Source organism: Sebastes fasciatus, chromosome 23 (assembly GCF_043250625.1).
Source record: "Sebastes fasciatus isolate fSebFas1 chromosome 23, fSebFas1.pri, whole genome shotgun sequence".
Lineage (NCBI taxonomy): Eukaryota > Metazoa > Chordata > Actinopteri > Perciformes > Sebastidae > Sebastes > Sebastes fasciatus.
In genome coordinates, this window is record NC_133817.1 from 22,698,381 (window position 1) to 22,725,215 (window position 26,835).

At 42.7% G+C, this 26,835-nt stretch overlaps 1 protein-coding gene across 3 annotated transcripts in view; it reads left to right on the forward strand.

The window, feature by feature from the left end:
* Positions 1-26,835, forward strand: part of tbc1d22a (TBC1 domain family, member 22a) — a 186,984-nt gene that overhangs the window by 86,522 nt on the left and 73,627 nt on the right. For all 3 annotated transcript variants that reach the window (XM_074625656.1, XM_074625654.1, XM_074625653.1), the window contains exon 10: positions 11,206-11,312. In XM_074625656.1, the coding sequence (XP_074481757.1) occupies positions 11,206-11,312 (107 nt within the window). The remainder of the gene's footprint in view (positions 1-11,205; positions 11,313-26,835) is intronic.

Sequence of the window (26,835 nt, forward strand, 5' to 3'; positions counted from 1 at the left end):
TCATTCAATGTTCGATATATTTTACATAAAAAACATTATATTCACGGTAAATGACCGTGTTTGAATTACACCATGGCGGGAGGGTACTGTACACAGTACCCTAGTGTACTTTGTTATTGTCATCTAAAGTGGTTATTTGCATAAAAACACAATTCAAATGATTATGATTATTTAAATATTTGCTTTGATTAAAAAAAATCTTGGCAAGCTGCTTAGAGCTAGTGTTAGGAAGTTAAACAGGTCATAATTCTCTCTCTAATATGCTAACAGCTGACGTCCCTAACTCTCCTCCTGTTGATTTAAACACAGGTTTGTTGTTAACAGTGTCGCATTATCAGGGTAAAATAGGGTGCACCCCCTCAGGTTTAGTAGTGCCGCTGTTGAGCGTTTTTATTTTCTCTCCGCCATGTCTCCGGTCCAAAACAAACTGAAACATGATACGGCGTGCGTATGCGTCATTGTGCAGCGTAACTGTGGGAAAGCATCAATAAGAGGAATCGATAGTCACGGAGGCATGAGATGCCAAGAAAGTGGACAGCTACGGTTCTCTATTCCCATCACTTGCGTTTTCCCTGTCTGCCACAGTGGCGGATGTCTTGATGATTTCACCCGCCACTGTCAACAATTTACCCGCATTTGGCGGGTGGCGGGTGCTAATTTCAGACCCTGGTTACATGACCTGAAAAAGAATAGTCAGATGTAGCTTACATAAATGTTATTTAAACACTAATTGGATACCAATCCCTAATACACACACCCGTTCACCAAAGCTGAGTAAGAGCACGTGAGCCAGTCTTCCACGTCACCTGTAACATGTAGCCAAGGACCCACAAACCAGTATAGAAAACAGTATAGATAAATACATTAAATGAACATTTTCTGTTATTACCAAGAAATGGTTCTAATACTACACACAATGATGTGTTTCAGAAGAAAATGAAAAAGATTACATAAACAAACACTGAATTCCTACAATATATACAGTAGAAGACAGAAGAGGAAACGCGTATCTGTCTTTCCTCCCTCAGTAAGGCTTTATGTGGCATAGTGATAACAACAAACAAGATGTTCATTTGGGTAAAGTCACGCTTCCAAACCCATTTTACCTGACAGGCTTTTCTCAATCTTTTGTGGCATAATAACAGTAATTTCCAGTGCTTTCGTCGGATCAAAGTAGGGCTTCAAAGATTCATTTTCAAATGAATCAATTTATCTTTGACTCTTTGAAATGTCTGAAAATAGTGAAAAAGATTCTCTGAACCTAGGTGATGTCTTTAAATTGCTTCTTTTGTCCAACCAACAGTCCAAAACCATAAAGTATTACATTTACAATCATAATAAAACGGTCACTACTATGAGTAATGCCCAACAAACCTTGGATCCTACACTACCCATAATGCAACTTGTTAGCGTCTTTCATTAGACCCTCTCTGCCTCCTAAATGCCCACCTCGTTCAAGGTCAACACCCAAGTTTATAACACAGGCTTTCTGTTACACATTTTAAGTAGGGCTGCACCTAACGATTATTTTTCATTGATTAATCTAACAATTATTTTTTTCGATTAGTCAATTAATCTAATGACTAATTTATCAATTATTCTAAAGATTATTCTTTAAATTCCCGATTAATATAACAATAACTTTACCCGAACTTAATATGAAAAATGTGTCTGATTAATATTTCAATTCAATCAGTTTTTCTTAAAAACAAATAAATATAACAAGATAATAGACAGTATTTGTCTGTAACAACAGTCTGTAACGTTAGTTTAAAGGTCCCTTATCGTGCTCATTTTCAGGTCAATACTTGTATTTTGTGTTTCTAATAGAACATGTTAACATGCAGTAATGTTAAAAAACAACAACTTATTTTCCTCATATTGTCTGCCTGAATATGCCTGTATTTACCCTCTGCCTGAAACGCTCCGTTTTAGCACATTTCAACGGAATTGCAATGGAATTGCGTTGCTAGGCAACAGCTTTGGTCCATGTGTACTTCCTGTCAGCTGATGTCATTCACATACACTGCAACCATAAATAAACTGGGACACATTTTGAATGTTTATGTTTAAAACTGTGAAATGGTCTAAATATTGTAGATTTGTGACATCACAAAATTACAGAAATCCTGACGGCTCATTTAAAGGGCACAACCATTTTTGCGACGCACCCTGTACAAATCAGTCTTTTTGTAATCTATGATGCTGTTTACGTCGACAACTGGCCTCAGCTTTAAGTTTAGCATAAACTGAGATAACCCTAATGACGTCATCATCCCAAGGTGGAGTACCCCTTTAAACAATCTGTGAAGCAATCTGCAGCTGTTTGGTTGAAGAGACCAATCGGGGCCTCCTGTTTTATTTCTCCACTTTTCCATTACATGCCATGATATTTGAACGTTTCTTACCAGAAAGTGTGTTTCAGATTGCTCTTCATGTGGGCACCCTTGCAGTGTAGTTGATCCAGCTCTGATTTATACTACTGGTCGCCAATGCCCACTCTCCCCTTGCTCATGTTAGCACTGTGGGTGGAGGAAAACACAAACACACCTCATCCCAGGCAATGTTGCATCTCTCTGGCTTTGCTGTGGTTGCACAATTGTAAATTGACTGTTTCGCCAGCTGCGCACATGTTGAATGACAAGTTTAACACACAAACACACATCTGTGTTGTACAAACATCCCAAAGGCCAATAATAGGAGGGGTGGCGATGGGGAGGGAAGCAGTGGGAATAGAGGTATTGGCAGCAACAGTTAATGCGATGCGGTGTAGCCTCACTCAACATTACACACTTCCTCATACAAGACACCATCTTACCTCGGGGGCGAGTGGATCATTATGTGTCTGCACATACGCAGATATGGTATTAATAGCCGTATTCCATTTGATGTCAAGGACTTACATTATCTCGCCAACAGCTGTGGGGGCCTGCTGTTTGATGTATGGACACATGGCTTATAGTGCAGATAGTGGGAGATGAGAACATTGTTGGAGTGATTGTGTAGATTTTTATGGCCCAAAGCATTCTTATCACTGGCGAGGCTGAAGTTCAGCGCTTTCAATGAGTAAGCTTAGTGGTGTACTTTGAAGAAAAAACCTTGTAACTTCTAAGAACTATGAAATGAAGAGACTGGATAGCATCCCATTGATTTTTTTTGGGGGGAAACTAGACTTTAGAGTTTCTCAGGCCCTGTCTACACATATACAGATTAGGGCTGTCAGTCCATTCAAATATTGAATCGCGATTAATCGCATGATTGTCAGTAATTAATCGCGATTAATCGCAAATTAATTGCACATTTTTTTATCTGTTCAAAATGTACCTTAAAGGGAGATTTGTCAAGTATTTAACTCTAACTTTACTCTTATCAACATGGGAGTGGACAAATATGCTGCTTTATGCAAATGTATGTATATATTTATTATTGGAAATCAATTAACAACACAAAACAATGACAGATATTGTCCAGAAACCCTCACAGGTACTGCATTTAGCATAAAACAATATGCTCCAATCATAACATTGTTGCCTGTTGGGCTGTCAGTGTGTCAGTGTGCTGACTTGACTATGACGCTATCATGCCAATAGATTTCTTAGGTTTTCTAGCTTCATATGATGTGACTGACTGACTGACTGACTGACTGACTGACTGACTGACTGACTGACTGACTGACTGACTGACTGACTGACGAGTGATGAAGTTGAATGATGAAGTTACAGGATTGGTCGATTATCATAAAGTGTGCATGTCTGTAAAGGGGAGACTCGTGGGTACCCATAGAACCCATTTACATTCGCATACCAGAGGTCAAGGGACCCCTATGGAAATGGCCCCACCAACAATAACTGTTATCGAACTGACTGTAATGAAGCCAAAGGAAAGACGGGTGAGAAGGATGGTAACAAAATTCTTTGACCCTAAACTTGTGATCTCACTTGTGGTGACGTAAATATTACAGCGAGCGTTTGGAGTGGTTTTCTGCTCGAGTGTGGACGGAGATATTTTGTAAAACAAAGGTTGTGTGGACAAGGGAAAATATCTGAAAATATCCATTTTTAAAAATCTCTGTATACATGTAGACATGGTCTTAATGTCATGAACCCAAAGAGAAACCTTCACTTCCACCTGTTCTTTCTCTCTCTCCTGTCTCTGCATTCCTTCACCTCCAGCTGTCTTTTTTCATATCTTCACATCTTGTTTTACACACAGCCATAATTCTATCCTCATAACGCTCTCATCTCTTGTGTTCCTGCATGTGAGTGCAAGCGTGTGTGTGCTCCCGATGTGTCGGTGACACCAGCGTTGCCGGGTCGACTCTCTTCTTAATTATCCAACAGTTTGAATGCCACCTCTCTGGAAAAAAAATGTTCAGCTTTCATTAACAACGGTGTTATCGCGCTAATTGTGCTACGATGGGGAAATCACATTTTTGTTGATGCAGAAGCCTGAGTGAGAGCTGGGTGTGGGGGGGGGCTTCGTCAAAGATGTCGGGAGCTGGAAGTATTACATGTCTAGCAGCTAACATGTGTCTCATTTTAAAGTGTCGAGCCTTCGGGCTGTGTCACCCGGGTGTCATTCTGAAAGCTTGAAAGTGGATTTGCGACATGTTTGGATCCGGCAACCCGAATTGTAAGTCATTAGATTCATTAGATTTAACCCGAACCAGCGCTGTAAATTATAAGTAATGACTGCGCCACTTCCTGCGATCTTATGAGCTTTGGATGGGGAAATCTTGTTAAAACCAATAGCGTTCTCTCTCTCTCTCTCTCTCTGGCGGTCTACAACTCAGGTTTGCTTGTGATTAATCTGAACCAACAGAAGGTTGTCAAACGGGACTGTTTTTTATTGCTGTCTGCAAAGACACACAAAACACACACACACACTCGGGACGCACACACTTTATGATTACATCAGGCTAAACTAGCTCGTTTATCATCTTACATCACATTACCTTGTGGCCCATAGTTGTAGAGGGCAGATGGCAGCACTGGCGTGAGTGTGTTTGTGTACACTTGCGCGCGTGTGTGCACGTCGCCTGTGTATGTAAGGCGCCCCGCGCTCGGTCTCCGGAGGTGTAACCCGGCTCCGCATGCCAAGCTGTGCCAAGCGCTCACAGCTGGCAGCGACCAAGCAGTTGGTCTCTCCGGACAAGTTGCCCCCTGCGCCAGGACAAACAGGAAATAAGCCCCGAGGCCTGGCAGGAAACCGGCTCGGCAGGCCAATGGGAAGAGAGGTGAGGAGGAGGAGGAGGAGGGAGGAGAACAGCTTGGGAGAGGCAGGGTAGCAATAGCAACAGAAGAGATGTCAAATAGGCTGGATAGGAGAAGAAGCGGAGGGACCAGGGGAGGAGGGAGAGCGGAGAGGAAACGCATTGATGTACCAAAGAGAGATCAAGAGACTACCAGAGGTCTAAAAAGAGACGGCAGCGGCAGATTGATGGGGGAGAGGAAGTGGCAGAGCTGAAACTATGTCAAGAGAATAATGGTTCACCTTTAAATTTGGGTTGTTTGAGAAAGTTGAGATTCCTACATTAACCATTCCCCGCTGTAAATAAAGGATTTAGGGATGCTTTTTTCCTTCATAGAAAGGAGTTAGGGCTTTGTATTGGCAAGAATCTGGCAATTGGCAAGAATCTGGCAATACCATACGTATCATGATATCGGGCTAACGACTCAATATATGGAGATTTTTTCAAATCTAATTTTAGAAAAAAAAAACATGTATAAAATCGAAGTAAAAAAAGTCACTACGTGAAATGGCTACTATGGGAAATAACAGCATTACACATGAATACAATTGGACTCATTAGATCCGAAAGAGTCTCATATCCAATTTATGCAATTCCAAGACTGTTGAGGGTCCCCAGAATGCAGAAATACGCAGAAATAACACATTTGTACTGCATGTTTTTTTCCCAAAACTGCATGTGATTATCATAAAGTGGGCATGTCTGTAAAGGGGAGACTCGTGGGTACACATATTTAACCTATTTTCATTCACATATCTGGAGGTCAGAGGTCAAGGGACGCCTTTGAAAATGGACATGCCAGTTTTTTTTGCCAAAATGTAGCGTAACTTCGTAGCATTATTTAGCCTCCTTTGCGACATGCAAGTATGACATGGTTGGTACCGATGGATTCTTTAGGGTTTTCTAGTTTCATATGATGCCAGTATCTTCACTCTAGCTTTCAAACTGAGCCCGAAAAAAACCTAGTATAGCTGCCGGGTCCACCATTGGATTTCTAAGAGGTTAATTAAAAATCGATTCAGTGTTTTAGAGAATCAATACAGTATCGCAAAACATAATATCGCGATACTCGTGTATCGATTAGGGCTGGCAAAGTTAACGTGATAATAACGCGTTAATGCAAATTTCTTCAATGCATTAATGCAGGCTCAGTCTTTTTTTTTTTCAATGCCTTTATTGATAGTGAGTGAGAGATAGTGGGGAGATGGGAGAGAGAGGGGTTGACATGCAGCAAAGGGCCACAGGTCGAAGGAGGTTAAATAACGCTCCAAACTTACGCTAAATGTTGGTGAGGAATAACTGTCATGGCCATTTTCAAAGCGATCCCTTGACCTCTGACCTCAAGGTATGCGAATGTAAATGTGTTCTATGGGTACCCACGAGTCTCCCCTTTACAGACATGCCCACTTTATGATAATCACATGCAGTTTGGGGCAAGTCATAGTCAAGTCAGCACACTGACACACTGACAGCTGTTGTTGCCTGTTGGGCTGCAGTTTGCCATGTTATGATTGGAGCATATTGTTTTATGCTAAATGCAGTACCTGTGAGGGTTTCTGGACAATATCTGTCATTGTTTTGTGTTGATAATTGATTTATAATAATAAATACATACATACATTTGCATAAAGAAGCATATTTGCCCACTCCCATGTTGATAAGAGTATTTAATACTTGACAAATCTCCCTTTAAGGTACATTTTGAACAGATAAAAAATGTGTGATTAATTTGGGATCAATCGTGATTAACTAGTTGATTGACTGATAGCCCTAGTATTGATATTTTCTTACACTACTATTAACAATTCACGCTTTGCAGTCAGTTTGAATGTTGAGTGCGTTTTCATAGTTATGTCTGCATGCATCCGACGCTCCTTTGCTGTGCCTCCAAGTCTGTGGTCTGTGCGTCCGGTGCTTTTTCCTGCCAATTTGATCACACACCTCTTCAGAGGCCGGCGCAGCTCTGTCTGTGCACAGACATGAGAGTTTGTCGCCCGGCTATATCAAACGAGTTCTGTTGCAAAGGTGAGTTTGTGTCAGACGGCTTTTTCTCTCCCTCTGAAGAACCTGAGAGTATAATTTGGCTGAAAGGTTGTTTTGGAGGCACATCTCTCACAGAAGTAAAGCCAGCGAGACTCTCGTTCTGTGATGCGAGGCTCACTGAAGCTTGAACCTTCCAGAAATTCCCCCAGGTTCTTATTTGTGAAAGCATTTCTACCGAGACACGGATCATGTCCCAGACATGTATTGTCAGCTGGTCCTTAGTGTGGAGGCACCGCTCCAAAAGTAATTGCCAAGAGAATATCTTGAAGGACTTTTCTACTGAGGCATGGATCTAGGGGAAGCAATTAGCAATTGCTTCTTTTGAAGGCAGGTCAACTGAGACAAGCGGCCTTCAAGGTGTTCTCATGTTGCTGTTATTTATGTTACCAAAACGCTCCTAGTTTGAAGGCGGTTCATGAAAATTAGCCACAGGTTGTAACATCATCACCACACAGCTTTGATTCTTTTATCCTTTAAACAGGGAACAGAAAGCTGTGTGGACTACCTGGCCATGAAAGTGACTAATGACCTGAGCTTCGACTGTCTTTAAGCACTCATCAGTTAGTTGGTGGTGTTAGTTCCACCAGCGACCACAGGGGGCACTGTTGCCTTGTGATCCGATCCAGCACAGGCACTCCCCTCCACATGGCCTCTCCTCCTCCTCCTCCTCCTTAGCCCTTCCTCTTGTGTGTCCTTGTTATTGTGATGAGCTATGCCCGATTCCAGTACGACCACTGGACTCCTGGAAGCCGTCCCTTCTAATCTGCTCCGGAGTCAAGGTCTAGCTTTGGAACCGAGCCCCGACAGCAAGACTGATTTGAGACTTCGGGATGCTCAGGGTCCTCCCAGAACGCCGGAGCAGCGCCGCTCTTCGCCACCTTGTTAATCAGCAACGACACCACGCGGATTGCCAGTCAGCCTGTTTACAATTAATCTTTTCAGCTACAAATTTAACTGCATCACTGTCGCCCCAGAGGGAGAGAGAGAGAGAGGGGCTGCATTCATGTGTTCTGCATCACTGTTTAGAGAAACGAAATGCTGACTTCAAATTGGTCAGATGGTGGCCACTTTTGTCTCTGAGCTTTTTGCAACAGCTGCTCCAACACTACATGTGTATTTAGTTGATTGTAGTTGACTTCTTCTGTAGCCTCAAGGAGAAATATTGCGAGTTTTCATCCCATCAGCTGTCTCTGATTTCTCTCCAAATATTGGATTTGATGAGATTACGCACTAATAACGGCTGTTATGTGTGCCCTGCGGCTCTATCCCATTTTGCTTGTGTTAGTATTGTGGTTAGAAATGAACTACACTGACATCTCATCATAATCCAGCCCCCTGACCACTTCCATATCTGGTATTAAAGATCTGGCAGCTATGTGAACACAATTTCTGGACGCCTTGATCTGCGCGGGTGTGATAGGATGAAAGGTCTCGCTGAAATGAAGGAGCCGCAGCCTCTCTGTCCGGTCTCTATCCGTCCTTACCTGACTTCAAGCAGGCAAGACAATGATGAGAGCACATGCACGGCGGGATGTTGGACGAGTGCACACACACACACACACACACACACACACACACACACACACACACACACACACACACACACGCACACGCACGCACACACATAAGTATACAGCCTAGTTGTTACTGGCTTTGTAGTCCTGGCCCGCTGCCAGCTCCCCATCCGTCTGTCTGTCTGTCTGTCTGTCTGTCAGACTGAGCATGCTCATTACAACCTTGACAACATTCCACTGGGGTTGCCAAGGATACCAAGCAGAGCTGCCAGGCCTTGTGTATGTGTGTGTATTAGGAATGCAAAAATACATAACTTCCAATTTTTTAGTAATATGACCACACACACACATACGCGCACACACACGTACGTTCCTTTTCTCCGTCTCTCTCTGTCCCTCTTCTGTCTCTCTGTAGATCATTGTTAATCAGTCCCGTCCCATCTCCTCTCCACTGGCTGTCAGTGGCTTGTCAGAAGCCCGTCAAAGCCCCTGCAGTCCGTCACACACTGCTGCCATTAATGACATCTGATGACACCCGTCGGTTGAAGTCACCCGCTGGAGATGACTGGGGAACTCGGGGTGCTCGCTGCTTGGAAATAGTTTCTTCTGTGCAATCTGCAGTGCGTTTTTTAGGAAACGTCCTAACCTAAATTCTGCTGCATTTATTTACAGCCCACCGTACGCAATAACACATTAATGAAAATTTGTTTTAATGCCAATAATTTCTTTAACGCATTAATGCAACTTGTGATTTTTAGGTTGTATTTGACTCAGTTTTAAAGCTAGACTGATACTGACATCATATGAAACTAGAAAACCTGATGAATCCATCGGTACCAACCATGTCATACTAGCTTGTCGCAAAGGAGGTTAAATAACGCTCCAAATTTACGCTAAATGTTGGCGAGGAAAAACTGTCCTGACTATTTTCAAAGGGGTCTCTTGACCTCTGACCCCCAGATCAGTGAATGTCCTTTGGGTACCCACGAGTCTCCCCTTTACAGACATGCCCACTTTATGATAATCACATGCAGTTTGGGGCAAGTCATAGTCAAGTCAGCACACTGACACACTGACAGCTGTTGTTGCCTGTTGGGCTGCAGTTTGCCATGTTATGATTTGAGCATATTGTTTTATGTTAAATGCAGTACCTGTGAGGGTTTCTGGACAACATCTGTCATTGTTTTGTGTTGTTCATTGTTTTCCAATAATAAATATATACATACATTTGCATAAAGCATTATACTTGCCCACTCCCATGTTGATAAGGGTATGAAATACTTGATTGGTCAGCTGGCCCACACTGCTCTGCTCTGATTGGTGGACCGAACTGAACTCTTTGGACTCCACTCCAGCTCCGCTCTAACTAGCTTTGTTTGAGGGCGTGCCAAACTAGCCGCTAGGCAGGTATTATGCAAACGTGTTACTTGGTGACATCACCACGTTACGGAAGAAAAGGCGGGACTTAAAGCGAGGTGTTCCAGGTTGTCTAAGAGCAGTGTTTCTGTGGGGGGGAGGAACTCCCTTTGGCTTGGGCTTTGTAACTTTGCAGACCTTTTTACATGCACAAAAACTATATATCACACTAAAGAAAAGAGAGAAAGCACAATAGGCCCTCTTTAACAGTGAAATGCAAATTAAATCATAAAAATACCAACAAAAATAGAGCATAAAATGATAGAAGTATAGTAAAAATCTGATAAAAGATTACATTGTGCAGTGTGAAGGCAACTCTTTAAAAGTTAGTGTAATGATTCGGAGCGGTAATTTAACTTCCAACAAGTTCAGAGACAAAACAAAAAGTTGCATCATTTGTTCTGTTTTTCGCAGAAAATATGTAAAACAGACTCGCTGCTGTGTGTGCAATTTAAAAAGCACATATTATGCTGTGTTCATTGAGACTGTGTGACATTTCCTGAATGTTCAAAGTAGCCGTGGAAAAAGGTTGAACCGCCGTTGTTTGTAAAAGATGGTAATCATTTAGCTGCTCTATTAGTTTTATTTTCTTCCCACACGCTCTGCCGCCACACTGCCTCCGTCGCTTCATCCCTCCTTTATTCGTGAGCTCCCAGTTTGTCAGCGTCTTGGTTCCTTTCCATACATCTCTTTCATAACCTACCGCCCTCACTTCACCCACTCTCCCCATCGAATTTGTCCTCCCTCTGCACCTGATGTTCTTGTTCTCCTGTCTGAGTGCTGAGCTTATGGCGTAGCCCCTGCTGTGCCGGTAGGCCTGAAGTGCTCTCTGTGTCTTTCTCTCTCCTTCTTCCACCTTTCTTAAACTTTCCCTCTCATTTTCTTCCACCTGTCTCTTTCCCTCTCTCTCTCCATCTCTTTCCCCCTGAATTGCTTATTTCTAACTCTCTCTCTCCCTCTGTTCTCCTTTGTCTTCTCTAGAGGAGGAAGTGGAAAACTTTGACGTGTCCAGTCTCCAGGAAGAGGCACTGAGGAACATCGAGGCTGACAGCTTCTGGTGCATGAGCAAACTGCTGGACGGCATCCAGGTAAGCATGCGCGTGTGTTGAGAAAGATGTAGGTTGTCTTAGAACAAACTCAAAATGCCCACGTATGGTTTTGTACTTTCATATATCTCCAACTGTCTCGATATATTCTGTCAACGCCTCTCCTCTCCCTGTATGGACTTGCATTTATATAGCGCTTTTCTGACACTACATGTCAGCATTCACACACACACACTCATACACTGATGACAGAGGCTGCTAAGTAGCCAACCTGCCCATCAGGATCTGATCTAAATACTCATTCACACACCGATGGCTATGCCTTCGGGAGCGATTTGGGGTTAAGTGTCTTGCTCCAGGACACATCGACATGTGACCCCGAGCTGCCGGGGATCGAACCTTCCGATTGGAAGATGACCTGCTCTACCCTCTGAACCACAGTGTACATTTCTTTTACTCTCTTCCATACTTGTTTTGTATTGTATGGATCCATGCTTCCCTGATCTGGTCTTACTAGAGATAAGTGTTTGTTTACCTCAGCTCTACCTGTTCGCACTTTGCAGGAAGTGTACAACCGGCTCGCGGCACAGCAAGTACATTGTCCACAGTTTTTATATGAGGTGGGTTGGATGATAACCCAAGGGTGAGATCTCCCGCCCACGTAGACCGCTGATCCGAAACAGTGAGCCGAGAGTGGCTGGAAGCTGTGTACAGCTGCACACTGAGGTGTTGATCCTCAGTGGGGGGGACAAACTAGTACTACACCTGGGGTTATTAAACACTCTCGTGCACACGGCTGAGAGCAACGACCTGCCTGCGTGTAGCGTAGTCCCGCCTCCCATCTCGTTCAATGGCCAGGAGCTGCACATGCGATTGCTCGGGCGCACGACACGCTGCTTAGACAAACCAAAACATGTAGGTGGTGCGGAACTTGATTCAGGGCCTGCAGCCTTCGAAGGATACGGCCGCTGCATGCATCGGGACACACAGCTAAAGTGTGTGAGATAATCACAATGATAATGTTACTAGCTATAGCTGTGAGCTGTTAGCAGCCAGCGGGCAGTACAGTCCTGCTCGGCTAAATAACGGAGCTAACAGCTGTTAACAGAGGTTGCATTGAGTTACATTATGATGCGTTCAAGCTCTATTCCGTAAACAATTTAATAGTATTGGGCGAAGGTAAATTCTAACGTTATCATGATGTGCATCAAATAGAATCCTGTAAAAATGTAGTTTTTGTTGAGAAACTTGAATAAATCCAGTTGTTTGAAGGAGATGTTTTCACAACAGTATAAAATAGATACTAGAGAGGGAATTATGACCTGTTTATGAACTGTTTAACACTAGCTCTAAGCAGCTTATAATATTTAATATTTGATGCCGGTGTCTCCCTCCGGCCGCGGTCGGGAGGCTGAGGCAGGAAAAGCCAACACTAGGATCAGCATTGATTCATAGAGAGACCTTCGTCTGGTCAGCTAACATTACTGCCAAGCAGCTGAAATATAGAGTGATATTGTGCTTTTAGCTGACGTGTGTCTCCTCACTGTGTTGAGCGATGTTCATTCATGTCTATGTAGAGCGAGTACAAGCACGAGCCCGACGCTGACTTTCGTTGACTTAACGTCCACAGGTGTCGCTGTTAACAAGACATTTCTGATTCTTACAAACAAATCCTTTAAGTTTAGGGGGGAAAACATTGTGTTTTGGCTTAAAATGGGTACGTTTCAAAAATGAAACTTAACGCCTGTGAACACAAAGACGACTACACATTGTTGGTTTCACATGGGATGCGATCCCCGGTCTCCTGGGTGAAAACCCTGTGTTTAATGTCCCATCCATCACCTGTCATAATTACTACGGTAGCTAGAGGTAAGAATAATAATAATACATTTTATTTGGTGGTGCCTTTCAAGACACCCAAGGACACCTTACAAAGATAAGATGAGGAAAAAGAGGTCGCTGTAGTGTTCTTTTTATACCTTCTTTCAATGATCTTCCATGTGAATAGATGATAAAGCCTACTATTGGGTGTAGCAGGGCCCTACTGACTCCCATTTATGGGGCTTTTAGCTACTGATAACGCCTATTTAATAGCATGATAACCTAGTTCCAGTGTTGATGTGGTCTGACATTCCTGTGTGTTGTAAAGCCTGCAGTACGTCTCTAACCCTGCGAGCATCATGTATAAAACAGCCTTTCTGTGTGGGGGTTTTAAAAAATTTGATTGTCTTGCATATTCTGAAGCAGGTCTGAGCGTCTGGAGAGCAGATAATTGCATCCAGACCGCAGCACCGAACTTCATTTTGTTTCATCATTTCTTCCCTAACCCTTTTTGCCCACCAGCTCTCTTAATCGACCTCGCTCTCAGCGGTCATGGTTGAGCCATCTGTCAATTCTAAACGTGGCTGCCTGGGCTGGCGGTAGATTGGCCCACAAACGGTACCACTGTTACCCACCATCCTCAATTCTGCCTCAGTGTATTTACCATATGTCTCTATGCTGGATAAAAGCTCATGTTCTTAGGCCATAGAACAGTTTCTACCTTTGTAGATGCTATTTGTGCGTTTAGGAAATATGTTTCTCATCATAAAACATCAAAAAATGTTGACACATGTCGGTACCTTCTGACTTCCTGTTAATACCATAGGTCTGTTTGGCTCTGATAGTTGTGATCTTGGTGTCACTGGTCATCTCTGTGACCATGTTTTAGCACAGCTACTCTAATCCTCGTTTCCTGGCACAGTTAAAGAAGCACCTGCCAAGTGTCCCCCTGTCGGGTCAATGACCCCTAATCTAAAGTAACACTTGATGGAACGGCCACAGCAGTTAGTCTTTAAATATATTGATTAGGCAATATGCTTATTGTTGTATGGAAATGAGTGTTTCAGGAGTAAAAGAAAGGCCCTGTATCTTGATGGTTTTAGTGAGAAAAGAGGCTTTTAATTGATCATTTCTGTTAGCTTGCGTTGTTTAATACATTCAAAATAGTGAAAATCAATATATCGCCCTAGCCCCACACTAAAGGTAATTAATAGTAAGGAGCATGTGTTGTGCATAAAGTGTGATCATCCATAAATAACTATCAATTGGTCGGCTATTCATTTAGGAAATTAATAGACACTGTGCCTTGTTGGCCCGGAGAGAGCGAGACAGAGGGAAGCTCGAGAGCAGAGGAAGTGAGAGAGAAGAATAGAGTGTGTCTTCTTGTATGTGTTCGGATGCTGTTTGTCCCCCCCGCGCTTGTGTTTGTTTGTGACCTTGCCTCCAAACTAATTACGTGCAATGCACCAGGGAAGCCCATGTCGCCCCCCCCCCCCCGCCCCCCCCCTAATGCTTTCTAAACAATCTGACGGAGGCTGAGTGCCTCAGCACCGTAATTAGTTGGTGATCCTTGCTCTGACCTCGTCTCAAACCCTCTCACATCCACTATACACTATTACACTTAACTGAGGGCCTGAAGGTGGAGGGTCTGGGGGGGTTAGAGAGAGTCTGCCCGTGCAATTACATTTGCTCACTGCCTTTTAAGCACCTTATATAGCCCGCGTTTACAGTGCCACACTGGTGTCCACTTGTTCCGGGGACCAATTTGTGTGAAATATTTAACGGATTGCTAAAGTAATTGCATCACAATACAGAACAAACTTGAGAACACGGTTGGGAAATTTCACAAAGTAAAAAAAAATCTCCCATCCATCCATGAAACAGCTGGTGTGGTTTTTCCCGCAATTTGATATAATTACACCTGGTGTACAGTGGAAAATACTTTTGAAAGTTTTCTTCATTTTTAATGCAGTAAATTGGCCATTAGCTGTGGTTTTAGTGTCTCACTGCCATGCCTGCCTCCCACCTAAAAGTGAGCAGGCTATTTTGGCTGTCAATTCACTTAAGCAGCTTCTCTAATGAGCTGCTGCTTTAATTTGCAGCGCTGCAGCCCCCTCCCTCCTCAAGGAGCAGGCTGGGATACGCAGGTTAGAGAAATCAGTCGATCCCAGGCGAGCGTGATGTCAAAACAACAACAACCTCTGCAGATGTCTCGTTCACGATGTTTTATTTTGTGTTAATCTTCACACTTCAAAAAATGACGGAAATTGCTACGACCCCCTTTTAATGGCTGAGAACTCGAGAGCAACTCTTTCTGTGTGTATATTATTGATGAAATTAAAGCAGTGTTGTCCAGGCTGACATCCAGGACTACACACCCACACACCAGAACAACATGCTGCACTCTCCCCCTCCCCTCCCCCCCACTGCTATAGCAGACAGTGAGTGACGGTTGCAGGGCTAAATGAGTGAAGACAGCCTTTCTTCTGTCCTGGCACGACCTTTAAGGCGCTGTTAAATGGACAAGCATCAACAACAAGATAACAGCACACAGCCCTCGACAGGCCATTTACACATCAAACAGGCTGCACACGGCGGCCACGTCCAGCTCTGACATGATCAAAAAACCCCGGCTGAACTTGGCTGAGCTACCAGACTTGAGATGGGCCCATTAGTTCTGTTCAAATAGGCCACTGTTTGTTATTGTTTATGATTATTCAGCCACGTGATCCAGTCAAGCTGAAGACGGTAACTTTGAACAAATAAATGCTAAAAAAGTTATTTTTATAAAACGGTCACTATATCATCACATGAGACATAATCTGAAAAAAAGATTCCTCTGTGTCCTCCTAGTGCTCCTAATGGCATTTGCAAGATTTCACAGCGCCAAAGGGAAACGATCAGGTCTGAGCAGTCTCTAAGCAGCTGTCAATCACAGCTCGCCAAGCTCATGAACTCAAATCAAACTGTCAAACGAGACAGCGCTGATCAAATATAAATCAGAATCAGTTTTCATTTTCCAAGTACATTCATACAAGGGCTTTGACTCTCTGATGTAAATATACTTACACAGAAATGGAAATAACAGCTAGGGACAAGGACAACAAAGCGAGTATAGAGTAGACAGGACTGTTAATAATATATGTAATAGTGATAGTGATAGTAGTGTATATATAAATATATATATATATAAAGCACCAATGACAAACAATTAAATAAGAAATAAAATAAAAATATGTATTATAAAATAATAATAATAATAAATTTAAAAATATAGTATATACAAGTCGAGTGTTCTTTAAGTGTAAATAATACTAATAGTGCAAAGAAGTAGATACTGAATGGATATACATGACTGGATGATTATGTACAGCATGTACTAGGGCTGTCAAAAGTTTATGCGATAATAACAAAAATTCCTTTTAACGCCATCATTTCTTTAACGCATTAACGCAACTTGTGATGTTTAGGCTGCAGCGGGATCAGTTTTAAAGCTGGAATGAAGCATCATATGAAACTAGAAAAACATGATAAATCCATCGGTACCAACCATGACGAGAAGGAGTATAGATAACGCTCCAAACCTATGATACATTTTGGCAAGGAAAAACTGTCATAGCCATCTTCAAAGGGGTCCCTTGACCTCTGACCTCCAGATCAGTGAATTTAAATGGGTTCTATGGGTACCCACGAGTCTCCCCTTTACAGACATGCCCACTTTATGATAATCACATGCAGTTTGGGACAAGTCATAGTCAAATCAGCACACTGACACACTGACAGCTGTTGTTGCCTGTTGGGCTGCAGTTTGCCATGTTATCATTTGAGCATATTGTTTTATGCTAAATGCAGTACCTGTGAGGGTTTCTGGACAATATCTGTCATTGTTTTGTGTTAATTGATTTACAATAATAAATATATACATACATTTGCATAAAGCAGCATATTTGCCCACTCCCATATTAATAAGAGAATTAAATACTTGGCAAATCTCTCTTTAAAGGTCCCATATCGTGCTCATAATCAGGTTCTTACTTGTATTTTGTGTTTCTACTACTGTCTGTCTGAATGTACCTATATTTATCCTCTGTCTGAAACACTCCGTTTTAGCGAATTGCAACGGAATTGCGTTGCTAGGCAACAGCTTGGGTCCATGTTTACTTCCTGTCAGCTGATGTTATTTACATACACTGCAACAGGAAATAAACTGGGACCCATTTAGAATGTTTACGTTTAAAACCGTGTAATGATCTAAATATTGTATATTTGTGACATCACAAATGGACAGAAATTCTAACGGCTTGTTTCAAACGCACAATATCTGAATAAGGTGCTGTGTATATTTCTCCGTATATTTAGCGTTTTGATAGTTTAACAGTATTTATAAAGCACTTAAACCTGCTGTATAATATAAAAGACCTGAAAATCTCACTTTTTACCATATGGGACCTTTAAGGTACATTTTGAACAGATGAAAAATGTGCCATTCATTTCTGATTAGTCACGATTACATATTTGAATCAATTGACAGCCCTAGTATTTACATGTATACATGTCTATATACTGTATGTACAGCGCGTAGGATTTATATTGACAATGACAGGTGTTATATACATAACAAACTGCATGTGCATTAATCTTACAAATGCCATTAGGAACACTAAAAGGAGGAAGAGGAACATGATTTTCTACAAATTATCTGTCTCATGCACTACTGTCAGATTATAGTGACTGTTTCATAAAAATATCATATTTGCTCAAAGTTACCAACTGCAGCGTTAAAGTGCTTTTAGCCATTACTACCTCTAAATTGATACATAAATTATCATCATTCTCTAAGAATTCTGGTGAGTTCGGATGACAGCTGAACATAAAATAAATGGACAAAAAAAGTCAATGTAATTTCTACAGATCAGTACCCATTTGAGACACACCTCTGTTAAGTTGACCCCAATGTTACCCCGGTCCCTCCAGCAGCCAATTAGTCTTGTACTGTGCTAAATTGGACAGCGCCTCTGGCTAACTCGGCTAATTTAACTCGTTAAAATGGTTCCATTTCTGCCGTTTAAATGAATTTAAATGGAGCTGTCATCTCTGCCCAATATCCCGTTGTTGATTTAAACATGTCCTGTTAATCCCAAACCAAAATATATTAGTAACCTCTGCAGTAAAAGCAGTCAGTCAAAGCTTCTGTAATTTAATCTTTGTCACATTTTACAGGTATAGACAGCTGAAAGTGCTCTTAACTGTCGCTCTCAGTGTGTAGCAGCTACAGTTTGTGCCGTCAGTGAGCCAGTGTCTTACCTGCCATGCCCGGCGAGGGAAATGAAGTCAGAAAGTTTAAAAAGTCCATTATTCCGCCAGCACACCCCCGAGGGCTCTCAGTTTTAAAGCCAGCAGATGAAAACCTGCCTTTTATGTTAATTCTGCAGATATGCCTTTTTACAGCGGGGGCTCTTAAATGTATTTTTCCAGTCCAGGACCTAACTCTGAGAAATGTAATTTCGCCCTGGGATCTGAACTTATTATATTTCAGCAGCGGTCTTGACAAATGGGGGGTCCAACAGGAAAATGTCTCTGACCCTTTTTTGGTTGGGATGTACTAGTCGGCGGCATGATGTAAACCTGCTAGGAAATGTCGATATTATTCATCAGACGCACAATTGTAGACTTTAATTTAACTTCAGAGTCATTTTTATTTATAGCCACAGAGAGGAGAACATGAAGGATGTTTATATTCATTCTGCTTTTTTTCAACAACTTTTTGGCTGGAAAACTTTAAAGTAACAGTGTGTAACATTTAGGGAGATCTATTGGCTGTAAATGGAATATATTATTAATAACTGTGTTTTCTTTAGTGTAGGGGTTGGCGGTACATCGGATATAGTCGATATATCGCGGCTTGTCCAACGCGCGGTGTATAAAATGACTATATGATGAACATTGACTACAAATTGTCATGTAATGTTTTTAAGCCACCCCGCCGGCATGAGACTCGCTTTGTCATTTCCTTCTCTCCCTCCGGCTCCCTCTCAGACAAACACACACATACGTCACAAACTCCGCCCCAATCCAGACTCTCTCCTGGGCGAGTGTGTGTGACGTATGCGGCCGGCATGTTTTTGTATTTGGAGAGATGAAGCGGAGAGAGAAAGCCCGGAGAAAGCTGAAGACAAGAACACGATCAAAGCAATCAGAACCAAAATGACTCTGGCTTCCTCGCTTTCCAAAGCAAATCCCATTTTGCAGACCCAAAAAGTGCAAAATGCAAAGAAATCAAGGCAGCTGTAAACAACTCCATCCGGTTTGCGTAGTTGAAAAGCCCGGATTCAAAAGACTCATTAAGACACTTGATCCAAAATATGAACTGCCTGGTCACTGTTTCAGTGTACGCTATATTTAGAATATTTTCATCGCTTTACCTTGCCATCAGACAGCCCTTTCCGACGGGGGACTGAAGCCGTAGTCTTCAAGAACCAGACCAGACTCCATTCCCAAAAACAGCCATTTCACCTCGAGGAACACAGGAGTCGCTGGTCTACAGCTGCATCGATTGGCTGGTTTGTTTGTGTGATTGTGTAACTTTCGGACGTGGCGTCTACAGCAGTACATTGTTTAGCCTCCTGTCTGCTTCTCCACTCGGAGCACGCCGACCGCCATCTTAAGTTACTGTATTAATACACTAGCTATAAGGTTGTATATATACTGCACGTGGCAGCACGTTCATGCAGAAACCTACGTCAGGTCACGATGTGGGAAAAACATAGAATGGCTTGGGAAATAACAGTTTGAGACTAAAACACACATACTTTTGATTGTTGGGATTTGAATACATAAGGAACACCAGCGTGAAGCTACAGAATGATCTAAAAACCTCAAAAATAATGGACCTTTAAGTCACCAACAAGATAAAGAAACAACATTTAACTAATGTAAAACGCACAAGGATTGAATGGTCAACAGCTCCACGTCTGAGCTGCCGCCAGCCCAGTCTCTTACACTGTGCCTGCTCATCGTCAAGGTAACCATCTGTTTCCGCGGAGCCGGCTAGAGACGGGGTCTCCCTCGAATGGGAACAGGGGTCCGTGGACCGACGTCTAGCAGACGGTAGCCAGACCGAACCAGACGCCGTGTCCTGTTCTGGTTTCCCCAAGGGTTCCCTACTGTCACCTTGGGCTGTCACTCAATCCACCACCAACACACACACACACACACACTGGAGGAGTGATCTGCCAGCTGGTGTGTGTGTGTGTGTGTGTGTGTGTGTGTGTGTGTGTGTGTGTGTGTGTGTGTTGATGCTTGACAGCTTGTTTGTACATGTGTTTGTGTTGTCTGTCTTCCAAGCCTTTTTGGTGTGCATGTAAATGTGGCCACTGTTCGATAACAACTTAGACCTTAACACCTCCACCTCCCTCTATTTTTTCTTTTTTTTTACTGGAATTCTCATTCACACATACTGCCCCCCTGCACCCCTCCTCTTTTTTTGTTACAGATTAAGTTGTATCATGTTAGCTAAGCTAGTTTACATGCAGCTCAGTGGAGATGGAGGCAGTAACAGCTGCTGGGGGGGAAGAGGTTAGAATAAAGGCTGAGGCTGGAAAATCGGGATGGAAGGAGACATTTATGTAATAAGAACGGCATAAAGGAAAGAGTGTGCACCCTTATGCTGGATAAAAGCTTTGTTAGCAGAGAGACAAGTGGTGCTGATCGTGTTAGGGGTCACGTAAGGCAAGGCAGGTTTCTTTCTACACAATCCATCCACCAAGGCAGTCTCAAAGTGCTGGTTAACTCCCGGAAACAGTTGTACTTTCTCCTGATATAACAAAAAAGCTTTTACATCTGCTCTTCTAAGTAATTGTCATTGGTTTGCTCTTGGGTAAACATGGCACTTCACAAAGTTAAATGCGATAAATTTAAAGGTGTGGAAGATGGAAAAGATGTTTCCTTGTGTTCAGAATGATGTCTGGAACCAATGTTCTACTCCGATTTAATCATCCAAGAGACATGGACTTAGGTAACAGTTTACATCCACATTAGCCAGGCGACACGCTGCCTTCTGCAGTGACCTGATTTCTTAAATGTCACATACTGTATGTGAGTAACACGGTTTGTGTAATTGGGGGAGGGAATTGGAGGAACCCGGTGACCGGCTTTTTACATCTGTCCCCTCGGGTTGTCCCTCCGTCTGTAACATTCTCATGAACCCGATATCTCAGGAACGCCTTTAGGGAATTTCTTCAGATTTGGCACATACGTCCACTTGGACTCAAATATGAACTGATTAGATTTTGGTGGTCAAAAGCCACTGTGACCTAGGGATGCACCGATACCCAATACCAGTATCGGGTATTGTGTCCGATACTTTGCTCATGTACTCGTACTCGCAAAACGGCTCCGATACAACTTTACGACAGCGTGACGTTAACCTCTCTTCACCATCTTTCGGGTCCTATCGCACATGCTCTTGCTCTACCTCGCCGACGGTGCGGGCGAGACGGGCCGATGGTGTGCCCGATCCCACCTCAGCCGGCGCGCACCGGCTCTCACTTTCATTGCGCCACGGGGTTTTGCTTGCACCCTCTGACTCGCGCGTGCTTTAGATTCCTTGGTCCTCCTTGGTGGGTTGCAGACATCGCCGCAGTACCCTGGAGCCTTTTACATGGGCTTTAAAGCTGCGGCCGCGAGCCACTTTCGCCCCGAGCCTTTCCAAGCCGACCTAGAGCCGGTTGCGGCGCACCATCTCATATCCTAATTGGCTGTTAACGGAGGTCGTTAGCCACAGAGAAGTACTCGTATCGGTACTCGGTATGTAAGTACTTGTACTCAGTCTGAAAAAAAGTGGTATCGGTGCATCCCTACTCTGTGCTATAGTCACATTTTGGTCATTATTTTGCACTAACCTTTAGTTGTTTGCTGTGTCTAAAACTTGTGGACTACCTACCTTCTTGTGCTTCCCGTACACATTAAAGTTTACTGTCGTCAAACTAGACACAAACACACATGACAGCAGCCAATCCTCCTCTGTAGCTCTGAACAACCGTTATTGTCTACACCTTTGTCTATACCTTATCACGACCTGTCATCTCTCTCATACAATCACCTTGTACCTCTCTCTCTCTCTCTCTCTCTTCTCTCTCTCTCTCTCTCTCTCTCTCTCTCTCTCTCTCTCTCTCTCTCTCTCTCTCTCTCTCGCTCTCTCTCTCTCTCTCTCTCTCTCTCTCTCTCTCACACACACACACACATACCAGAGAATGACAGATCATTGCCGTGTCCTTCAGTTTATTGTCTGCCCTTTATCTTGACCTGTCATCTCTCTCTCTCCTCTGTGTCCTTATGTCTCTCTTTCTCTCTCACACCCTCGCAGCGTTGTTGTGTTGGTTCTGTCCAACTTGCTGATAGACATCCGGTGCCACAATAGGAGGCAATCTTAGTCCAGCGTGGAGCTATTGTTGCCTCTAATAGAATGGACTGAGAGGTGAAGAGGAGCTATTGATTCAGACTGAGAGAGGAGAGAGAGAGAGAGAGAGAGTGAGTGAACAAAGAACGAGAGAACGAGAGGATGTTGACACCTGGTCGAGAAAGAGAGACACCGATTTCATGTTTGTGTGCCGTGCGTCTGTTCGCTCATGTGGGTGAAACGGGGCAGTTCCACTTACTCGCCGGGTCAGATGTAGTGGATGGACAGATGGCGGGAGAAGAGGAGAATGTATGAATAATGAAGGAGTGAGAGTTGATTTCTTCCTGTTGCCTCAGCTGATCAAAGATCCAACATATTGGATTTGACAAAGAGAGGAAGTGAGTGAGGACGAATACAGGACAAAGGAATAAAGGAGGTGAGAGAGAGAGGGAGAGGGGATGGGGAAGAGGAGAGGAGAGGAGGCGAGGAAATAGGAGAGGCAGTTAAGACAGAAAGGTAAAAAGAGAAATATGAATGCAGAAAAATGAGAATGAAGAGAGAATTAGTGTCTTACCTTTGTCACAGATATGTCTGAAGAAAACAAAACAGATCTAACTAAACAACAATCAGTCACAAAATCAAATGCAGTGCAGCATGGAACACAATGAAACACCAGGGAACCAAACAAAGCAGACGACACATAATAGCATGTTGAAAACACTTAGTCAAGTCTGGCCTCATTAGCACCACCAAAGTGATGAACATAGACGCAATATAAGGAAATGGAGAGGAGAAGGTGGGAGAGGATGAGAGATGGATTGATAAAGGAAATGAGAGGTGGGAGGGATGTCGAAGGATTCAACATTCAGAGCGAGATTTAGAGGGAAATAAAGGGGTATGGAAAGACAGGAGTATGGACATTCAGTGAAAATAGAGAAAGGGAAAAGGAAGGAAGTGAGAGAGGGAGAGGGTAGTAGTGGGAGGAAGAGGAGAGAGAGACAAATGAGGAACCAAAGTAAGCATCTGAAAGCACCGACAAACAAGAGAATGAAAACCCCCTGACCCTCAAATGCATTACCGTCTTTTTTTTTTTACATTTGGTTGCAATTATGTGGAGAAAGAAATGTACAAGTCCTTTCCTTTTCCTTTTAGAAAAGTAAAAGAGCACGATACTGTAGCACAATGTTCTGATATTAAAAGTAAAAGTCTCATAAAGTTGAGTTAAATGAAACTATAGAATAACATACAGTAGAATGAAAAGTAAAAGAAGTCATTTGCTTGCACTTGTATCGGGGAAACTTCAACACATATACGCACAGTCTTAATCGCTAGATAGATAGATAAATAGAATAAAAGATGTTCTGCAGCTAGTTTCATGCTATTCCAACTGTTGGAGCCTGTAACATGCTTTTTTCCTCTGAGAGCTAATTTGACAAAATGAAAGTGTCCGAGAGCTACTCATAGCACCAAGTAGTACATCGCCAGTAACAGACATCATTTCTGTCTTTCTTTTATGATCCTTTAATAATGTTTCAGCCACTGCAGTCATCGCCTCTATTACAATCCCGCCATAGGTGAAGGGCTTTTTGTGTTTCGTCAGGATGTGCGCCACTAAACGAAGCCTCCGTTGCTGCGTTAGCCTTCTTCATCAATTTGGTCAACAGAGAATGTTGCCTTTTTTACCTTCTCTGTTCGTAGACCGCTACCAGCCGGAAAGTCCCATGAAAAGTTGCTGTGGACATTGGCGAAGTGGCGCATCTTTTACCCACTGACACGCTCGCACACACTTGTCATTCACATTTGTGAAAAAAATTGTACTCGTAAGTTAATCGTATATTTCTTTATCTTTTCAAAATGTACCTTAAAGGGAGATTTGTCAGGTATGTAATACTCTGATCAACATGGGAGTGGGCAAATATGCTGCTTTATGCAAATGTATGTATATATTTATTATTGGAAATCAATTAACAACACAAAACAATGACAGATATTGTCCAGAAACCCTCACAGGTACTGCATTTAGCATAAAACAATATGCTCCAATCATAACATGGCAAACTGCAGCCCAACAGGCAACAACAGCTGTCAGTGTGCTGACTTGACTATGACTTGCCCCAAACTGCATGTGATTATCATAAAGTGGGCATGTCTGTCTCATGGGGACCGATAGAACCCATTCACATATCTGGAGGTCAGAGGTCAAGGAATTCCTTTGAAAATGGCCACGCTAGTTTTTCCTCACCAAAATAGCACAAGTTCGGAGCGTTATTTAACCTTCTTCACGACAAGTTAGTATGACATGATTAACACCAATGGATTCCTGAGGTTTTTTAGTTTCATATGATGCCAGTATCTTCACTCTAGCTTTAAAACTGAACAGCCTACAACATAAACATCGCAAGTTGCATTTATGTGTCAAAGAAATTAGTGCCGAAATTTGCGTTAGCATTAGCATTATTATCGCCTTCACTTTGACAGCCCTAATTTTTGGCCTTTTATTGGCCTGGCTATTTTCTACGGCCATTGTCAAATCTAGTATGCGTTTGCTGGTCTGCTAACATTGCCTAATGTTCTGCCGTCACTGCAGAGTAGCTCAATTAATTGACAGCTGATTGGCAAATAATCATTTTGTGTCAGAAGGGGGCGGGATGTCTGTGGATTTTTATTGGATAGGAATTTAAACAGGTTTACAAAGTGACTTTGTGTTATCAAATTTATGTACATATTCTTTGAACCTTTAGCGAGGCCACTCAGAATAGGGTAGCGAGCCACAGGTAGCTTCTTGTTGGAGACTCTTGATACAAACAATGCACACTACAGTTAGAGGCAGCGCAAATACACACAAATATGTTAACAACGGCAAAACAATGAAAGATGCATCTGAGTTGAAAATCATTACGAGTGAAAGTTTTCAGTTCTCTCAATTTGGCTGTTGTCGCTTATTCTAACTACCTGGTCCATCTTCTGTTCATTCCATTCAAACCAAACATGCCTTCGATTTTATACAAAGAAAATAAGATACAAATCGATAACTCCCCGTGTGGCAGGGAAATGTTTCACTGGAAAGATGGAAAAGCAGATAGGATAACAATATAAACGCAAAAATAAGGATCAGGCATTATTGAATCACCGATGTACTAAAAATGATGAGTCATAACTTCAACAGCAACAAACTTTGTGCTACAAGCAATGATTTTACCAGTTGAGGGGCGAGATTGTGACAGACACATAGTTAAGGGATGTGGATGTGCAAAAATTTGATCAAGACAGCCAGACAGATATAAAATATAGAAAGTGTGAGACTTAGTTATAAGATACAGGGAGACAAAATAAAGACGGAGAATAAGTGTGAGAAGAAGGCTGTTTGAAAACCAATAAGGAGAAAAAAGAAGAAGAAAGAATGTGAGCAAGTGTTAAGAGGTAAAGAGAGAATTTGAATCATAGGTATAGGATTAGAAAATGCCACAAGATGATTTTGAGACAGTCAAGAGATGCAGAAAGAAGAAGCTGGTGTGAGAGAGATACAGGGAGAGAGAGAGTGAAGGGCAGTTGATTAATGCCAGCAAGCTTCAATAATGCAAATGTAATTACTTGTACCGGCCCTCACACTTGCTTAGCACCTACCCACATTAACACTGGGGTGGTAGCAGGAAAGAAGGGAGCCAGAGAGGGAGACAAGAGAGACAGACAGAAAATGGAGACGATGTACAAATAAAGAATTAACAAAAAAATCAAAGTAGAACAATTAGAATGATGGGAGTTGGAGGAGGACTATGTGAAACAACAGTGGAAGTTGACATGCCATGAGCAACGTTATCTAAATGAGCTGCTTGAGTTTACTGCAGTATTGTTTTGATTTTGGACTAAGATGCCTTGATATTATAGCTCAACCTTATTTTTGAGGCCGATATTGATATCCATATTTAGTATTTAAAAATCAGCCGATTTAAAGGGACTATTTGTAACTTTCAGAAATGCTTCTTAACAGCGACACCTGTGGCCGTGAAATCAACGAAAGTCAGCGTCGGGCTCGCGCTTGCTCGCTCTCAATAAACCTGAACGAGCATCACTCAAAACAGTGAGGCGACACAAGTCAGCTAAAACCACAATATCACTCTATATTTCAGCTGCTTGGCAGTAATGTTAGCTGACCAGACGAAGGTCTCTCCATGAACATGATTTAGATCTGATCCTAGTGTTGGCTTTTCCTGCCTAAGTGCAGGCTGAGGCAGCGGGGCTCTCCAGCGTGTCTCCTCTGCTCTCTCCGCCCGCAGCCGGAGAGAGCAGAGGAGACACCGGCACCCGGTCGGTAACGAGAAGACAACGTAAATCTCTGTAGAGCTCCGT